The following is a 7,929-nucleotide window of genomic DNA, read 5'->3' on the forward strand; positions in this document are numbered from 1 at the left end:
GTCCCATTCAATAATCGAACATGAACTAAACGAATAACTAGGGGTGTTCTTCGGGTTCGTTTTTCGGGTTTCAGGTTTTTCGGGTCGGGTTCTTCGGGTTTCAAAGTTTTAAATCTTAACCCAAATCTCTCACAGGTTTTTCGGGTTCGGGTAATTCGGGTTAGGGTTTTTTCGGGTTGGGTTAATCGGGTTTTGAGTATCCTAGAAAATGAAACAAAAAACAAAAATATTTAAAAAACTTCAATGCTAAAATTAAAACAACATATTCTTCTTTGCTCGTAACGTAAATAATCAAATAATAACTCGAACCGTAATTGACTTCAATTAGGCGTTATTTGGTTTCTCGATTACGCTTGATATTAAAATAAACGGAAAACATAAATTAACAAAAACCAATCGATCCATAATAGTTGGAAGAACAACAGTCGATTATGCTCATATTCCGATAACTTTAGTGACTAAGACTAAGCCAATTATACCTAAAAATTATTTAATTTCAAAACTAAGGTAGCGTTTGATATAAGGGAATGAGAGGTGGAATGGAATGTGTCATTCCAAAGGAATGAAAAAAACCAAGTTTGATTAGCATGTGGTAATGGAATGAACCATTCCATAGTGAATGAAATTCCTTCTAAATATAGGATTTTTATTCCTTAAGGAGTAGGTGCTTTTTTTCATTCCTTCAAGAAATGAAATCAACAACAATAATAATAATATTATATTATAATTATTATTACATTATCGGATTATTATATTATTGGTATTATTTTTATTAAATTATCATTATTTTTTATATTATAATATAACAATTATTATATTAGAGTTATTATCGCATTATCAATATTATTAAAATTTTTTGACAAGTCAACGCTTCATAACACGCATGCGTGATTCAACATTTTTATGATTATTTTTATTCGCTTTAGTGGTATCGTTAAAACGCGTAGGTCTTAAAAACGAGTTAATACGAATATTCATATTATTAATATTATTTATTACTATTACCACTGGAATAATAATAATAATAATAACAATAATAATAATAATAATAAAGGGATGATCATTCCATTCCTATATGGTAACCAAACATGGCAATAAAATGGTAATGGTCCATTTCATTCCTTTGTCCATTCTATTCCCACGTCCATTTCATTCCCTCATCCATTCCATTACGTCATACCAAACATACCCTAAAAGTTTTTTCGGGTTTTTCGGGTTAATCCGAAACTTATAAATCAAACCCGAGAACCATCCCGAATTACTTTGAAATTCCCCCAAATTCCTTGTGTTCCGGACACAACACAATTGAATTGGTTAGTGCAGAACCACATAACAAATGGCTCCCAAGTCGAAACCGAAGCCGGCAGCCGCGCCGGCGCCGGCAATCGCCATCGAAGATCTTTTCACTACTCTTAATCGTCACATACAGAGATCAGACTTCGACCAAGCCGTCAAAGTTGCAGATCAAGGTCAATTAATTAATTAATTTCCAGATTTGTTATTGAATTTGTAACTAATAAATAAATGTTATTTTACAGTTCTGTCAGTTGCTCCTGGTGACGAAGATGCAATCCGGTGTAAAATCGTATCTCAGATTAAAGCCGATAATATCGATGATGCAGTTTCAACTATCGTTGCCTTGTCCAACAAGTATCCTTTCGATTTCGGCTTCTATAAGGTAAACAATGATAATCGCTATAAAATGTCTGAATTAGTTTGATTAGTTGTGTGTAATGTTGATTTAGGAGTTGTTAATTGCTATGTGATGAGTCTCATTTGATGCATATGTAGTAGTGAGCTTCTAGGGCTTGGATTATGCTCTGTGTGATTGTGTTAGATAATATTGCATACATGTCTGTGGACGGTGTTATATGCATACTTGTAGGGATGCGCGTGATTTGGTTTGGTTATTAGCCTCAACCCAAACCGAAGTCATTGGTTAATCTATTTTATTAACGAATCAGTTTTCGGTTAAGCGGTTCGGTTTGTTCAGTTAGTTTTGTCGGTTTTTGGTTCGGTTAATACTTAATAAACAAAACTAAACTTGGTCGAAGATTTTTTATTAGTGATACGTGAAATGGAGGCATAAATACATGAAGTTAAGGTATGAATACAAGAAATGGAGGTATAATTACATAAAGTTTAGGTATATATACAAGAAATGGAGGTATAAGGTATAAAAGCTAGGAATATATGAAAATATGAAGTGTTCAGTTTGGTTAATTTCAGTTAACCGAGGGTACCAAAAAAAATCGATGCTGATTTTCGGTTAACCGGCTTTCAGATAGTTTCGGTTTCGTCGTTTTTTGGTTAGTTTTGGTTCGGTTTTGTTGGTTTCAGTTAACGGTTCAGTTATTATTCACCCCTACATTCATGTATGTCTGTGAAATTTAGCATTTATTGATGCATTTACTTTTTTCTCTATAAACAGGCCTACTGTCTATACAGACAAAATAAGTTGGATGAAGCTTTGGAGTCCTTAAAGGGCTTAGAAAAGGACACTGCAACAATGTTGTTAGAATCACAGATTCTGTTTCGACAAGGAAAGATGGATGCTTCTGTGGACATATATCAAAAGCTCCAGAAATCAAAAGTGGAGTCACTGGAGATAAATCTTGTTGCAGGTTTGGTTTCAGCCGGTAGGGCTTCTGAAGTACAAGGAGTGATGGATGCCATGAGAGTTAAAGCAACTAGCAGCTTTGAGTTGGCTTATAATACTGCATGTGCATTGCTTGAAAGGAACAAGTTTTCAGATGCTGAGCAGCTCCTGCTTTCAGCTCGAAGGTAAATTTTGTTGAAAAATGATTGTTTAAAGTTTATATATAAGAATAGTTTTTAAATGTCACATGGCAGGTGTATTACTATATACACATATACACTAAAGGGTGAATTTTATATATCTCATTCTTAAGCATAAAAAGTACATATTTACCCAACTAAACAGAATAATGTTATGCATATCCAGTCTAAATTTTAGAACTTCCACATGTTCAGATAGTCATTTTAATTATAGCTAAAACATTAGATAGAAACTGCTGTTCATTATATCCTCTTTTGCCTAAATGGGCAAATATTCCCACTTCATTCGTTCTTGTGACCTTGTCGGCTCAGGCTTTCATTTGCTGATTTTCTTTATTTACATAGAAATTAAGCGGCTATATTGTGTACTTGAAAGATCACGACTTTTAAGGTCATTATTAATCGGTCTCTCTTTACAAACATAGAGACTTCCATAGCACACAAATGTAAAATATACATCATAGATCACAAGACTAAATATAAATTTCTGACAGAATCGGTCAGGAGACATTGATGGATGAAAATTTAGCTGATGATGAGATAGAGATTGAGCTGGCACCCATTGCTGTGCAGCTAGCCTATGTACAGCAGGTAATAAACAGCCTATAAAAGTTCTAATTATCATACTTTCTGCTATTTTAACCTAAATTATCTTTTTTTTATTTCAGTTGTTGGGAAACAGGCAAGAAGCCATTGCATCTTACACAGACCTTATCAAGCGAAACCTGCCTGATGAACCATCAAATGCAGTAGCTATAAACAATCTAATAGCATTGAAAGGTCCTAAAGATATAACCGATGGCTTAAAAAAGCTTGACCGTTTAATACAAAAAAATAGTGGAGATAAAAGCTTCCAGCTTGTTCCTGGTTTAGAGTTGAAACTTTCACCAAAACAGAAGGAATCGATTTACATTAATCGGATGCTGTTGCTACTTCATTCTAATAAGATAGACCAGGTCATTATCATAAATAAATTTAATTTTTGTAGTATATTTCTTTTTGTTAAATCTTCTCAAAGTTTTGATCATTTAAATTCTACAGGCTCGCGAACTAGCTGATGTGCTGCCGCAAATGTTTCCTCACAGTGTGACACCTGTACTTCTTCAAGCTGCTGTATTTGTGAGAGAAAACAAAGCTGGAAAAGCTGAAGAATTGTTAGGGAAATATGCAGAAAAATTCCCTGAAAAATCACAAATTGCTTTACTAGCTAGGGCGCAGATTGCAGCAGCGGCAGGGCATCCTCAAGTTGCATCAGAATCTTTATTAAAAATACCTGATATTCAGCACATGCCTGCAACTGTTGCAACTCTCGTTGCTCTAAAAGAACGATCTGGTGACATTGATGGTGCTAATGCTTTGTTTGACTCTGCTATTACTTACTGGTCAAATGCGATGACCGAAGATAGTAATAATCTGAGTGTAATAATGCAAGAGGCTGCTGCTTTCAAGCTCAAACACGGGCAAAAAGAGGAAGCTTTAAAACTCTTTGAAAAGCTTGTGAAAAGCCATAATAGTATCGAGGCTTTAGTAGGACTGATACAAACTGCTGCTAATGCAGATGTTGAAAAGGCGGAAACTTATGAGAAGAAACTGAAACCGCTTCCTGGTTTGGCATCTATCGATGTTAATGCTTTGGAGAAAACTTCTGGTGCAAAGCATGTTGAAAATGGGCACCATTTGGGGAATAATAATATTGAACCTGAAACCAAAGTTAGCAAGGAGAAAGCAAAGAAGAAAAGGAAGAGAAAGCCGAAGTACCCGAAAGGGTTTGACCCGGCCAACCCGGGTCCACCACCGGACCCAGAGAGATGGTTACCTAAAAGAGAGAGGTCTAGCTATAGGCCCAAGAGGAAAGACAAACGTGCTGCTCAGATTAGAGGGTCTCAGGGTGCGGTGGCTAAAGAAGCTTCTAGTTCTAATTCTGGAAATGTGAAATCCAACCAACCGTCAAACGCGAAAGGATCTTCCAACAGTGAAGCTGCAGTGCAACCAAAGGCTTCTTCTAAGTCTTCCAAGAAGAAATCCAGAAGGTGAGGTAAGCTTTGAAATTTTGTATTGTTAAGACCAAAAAGGATTTTTAATTGAAGGGTGTGTTTAAGTTGTTGACTTTAGTCATGAATGAGTCAAATACAGGAGATTTTACTTTGTTTAATGACTTAGCTCTATTACTGTTTCATTGCAAGATTTATGAGTGTTTTAATGAAAATAAAATGCAAGCACTTGAAAGAAAGAAGCTTAAATCAGGATGGTTCGTGGTCTTGAACCATTATGCCACTTTTGGACCAGTTAAACTTATGTCCTTGAGTGAACCTTGAGTCAGTGCGAGTCTTCCTTCTTGGACTCAGAAACTTGTTTGATTGGCTTCGGCTTTGCCAAGATGATAATTTTTTTTATTTTACTTTTTTGCTGTGTGAATAATCTTGTTTTAAACTGGTTTTATGATTCTTGATTGTTGAGGCTTAATCTAGGGGTGGCCACCATCTGTTTTTGTCAAAATATCTGGGCAGAACCGCCAAATGCGGTTTTAGGAAATGAGAGACCACACTGGCTAGGCTGGGTTAGTCGCCCAGACTGATAACAGATTGTTTTTTTACTCTTTTTTTCTTTTAACGGTTCAAACCATTTTTTTTTTCCTAACTTTTGCAAGATTGTTAGTTTATGTAAAAATTAAATTGATAAAGATGATTTATGATTATAGTATATATACATAGCTGCTACATATTCAAAAATGAAAAGATGATAACAAGGTCAATTGTCCCATTCCAACTTTCAAACCAGATCATACTGTTAAAATCTTGTAAATCAAACCATGAACCAAACCGTTTGGATTTCAGAACCCCCAAACTGGCAATCTTGCTTTGGTGTGGGTGGTTCTTTCAACTTCCAATCCATTTGGTACGCCCCTACAGAGAACCTTCGGTAGGAACCTTGCTTTTAAAAACATTCAAGTTTATTGGAATTTTGTTATCTATGATTGATTCCGTTTGAAGAGTTCTTTTATTTCCGTTTGGAAACATACATTTTCTCCTAATTTCACTCTCGCACTCCCAGTTTCAGCAGCGACACCTTCTTTCTTGTTGCAAACATACATTTTCTCTTTCAATGCATCGATAGTAAGAACTCAAATCTCCCGACATGCATTTGGTGGCTTACAAGCCAGCCTTTACAGCTCCATTAATGGCTTTGCATTGTTAAACTGATCATATGGAATAAGCAATGGAAACACTTGCCATTTTTCTGAATATGCATCATATTTCAAGGGGGTTCATTATTCTTTAGTAACACGTAGATTGAACATTGAAAACCGGCTGTATACTTGTTAAGAATAAATTTCTCAGGTGACATATTAGGCATATGACCCTCAAAACTCGAAAGCAGAATCCTAATAAGCATACCATGTTAACATGACAAGTTTCGCTAATGCTTACAAGCTCATTAACCAGATCTTCCCACTCGCCTTTAAACTCATTGAAAATTTTGACTGCAACACGATTACCATTGTATAATTTCTATGTATACACCTTCACCCACTTTTACTTGAAGGTGTCGTCATCTTCTTCACATTTGATTAAGAGTAGCATTTTGGGGGTGGAGATTGGAATAGTTTTCCGCATCATGTTTGAGAAGATCTTGAATCTAGAGCAAATGGCTAGTAAGATCAATAGAATTACAGACTGTGTCGCTGCAAGCAACAATCAATGAAATCAGAGAACATGCAAACTTTAAGTCTCGATGAAGGAGGCTTACCTTTTAAATATTGCGGATTTTATCATGTTGTTTTTGGGTTTTCTCCAAAAGAAGTTATCAGCTCTGACTAATAAAAGCAAATGAATAACCACATGATAATCATACTCGGCTGTTTTTGCTTTTTAGTTTAGATAAATTACAATACATGCATACAAAGGAATGATATACTTGTGACAAATGGGAATGAAATATTTGTGATGAAGTAATAACAACTTATCGGAAGTAGTAGCAACTGACTAGTAGAACTAGCAATTGTGGCAACTGTGGGTATATGCTGGCTCATTCTTCAATTACTAGTATTATTAGTAGCAACTAATAGCCATATAAAAATGTGTAATAATTAGTTATAATCATCTTAAGAAAATATAAATTAAGTTTTCAAACAATATAGGCTGCTAAACCATTCACATTAGCAACCGCAATTTGAGGTTGGTTGCCATGTGGATCAAGTAAAAGGAAAACCCAATTATCCTCACAACGTGGTCTGCAATGCAACCCAATCAACCATTTCAACACCCGGAGGAACTCGCATTGACTTGGGCTTGGGACAACGTATCCGAGGATCCAAATGTTTTTTTTGTTATACTTCTTATTTTTATTTTTATTGTTACTAACATTACTTATTTTTAGATACTAGCCAAAATCACTTGTGATTGTCTAACCATGCAAGCATCCGAATGTGTTAAGTATGGAGCTTTGAAATGCTTTTAATGAGCTTCATTATATTAGTAATGTTTTGTTAAGTGTTAATTGAGTTAAATCGGTGTTACACCACTCGCTGAGTTATTTTGTCTCTAGAAGTGTATTATAAGTCCTGTCGCCTTTAATAAATCAATATAAACACACCCAAAAAATATAAAAAATAAAGTAATAAAAATAAAAATTACATCAGCAACAGCTTCTTAAACTCCCATACCAGATAACTTGTATTCATGTACTATGAATTGGTCCATAATAGTAAATGAGTAATGCACTTAACTTTAACATGGAAAATTAATCTTAGCAAGGGTCAAATAGGCTTATAACAGGAATCGTCCGGATGTGATATTAGTACACAAATGCTCCTCCAACTTTTGCAATTTAAGAGTAAGAAAATATCTCTTTCTAAACTAGCAGCTAACAGCCTAACACACCCTACCTATGCCTTTGTAAAGCTAAGCAGAAACGTGATGATTTGGAATACTTACCATTAACAAAATACAACTCAAATCACTAAAACTGCTAGTCCAACTATGAATATGGTAAAAGGAGTGTGTGTGTGCTTTTAAAAAATCTTTATTATTATCAACACAAAAAAAAATGCATACCCATCATATAAAACTACTCTAAATAGAAAAAAACTCACTGTAAACTTTATACTACTAGAAACAAGTCAGAGAAGGG

The 7,929-nt window shown here is 34.9% G+C and overlaps 1 protein-coding gene across 1 annotated transcript; it reads left to right on the forward strand.

Moving 5' to 3' along the window:
* The first annotated feature begins 1,336 nt into the window (after positions 1–1,336).
* Positions 1,337–4,946, forward strand: LOC143549878 (uncharacterized). The gene is made up of 6 exons (XM_077040661.1): positions 1,337–1,469; positions 1,539–1,678; positions 2,432–2,784; positions 3,294–3,390; positions 3,468–3,755; positions 3,841–4,946. The coding sequence occupies exons 1-6, from the start codon at positions 1,337–1,339 to the stop codon at positions 4,831–4,833; spliced, it is 2,004 nt and encodes a 667-aa protein (XP_076896776.1). The 3' UTR covers positions 4,834–4,946.
* Positions 4,947–7,929: the final 2,983 nt, after the last annotated feature.

This window comes from Bidens hawaiensis, unplaced genomic scaffold, assembly GCF_021521415.1.
Source record: "Bidens hawaiensis isolate Kalapana, Puna unplaced genomic scaffold, B.hawaiensis_p1.1 tig00015852_1, whole genome shotgun sequence".
Classification (NCBI taxonomy): domain Eukaryota; kingdom Viridiplantae; phylum Streptophyta; class Magnoliopsida; order Asterales; family Asteraceae; genus Bidens; species Bidens hawaiensis.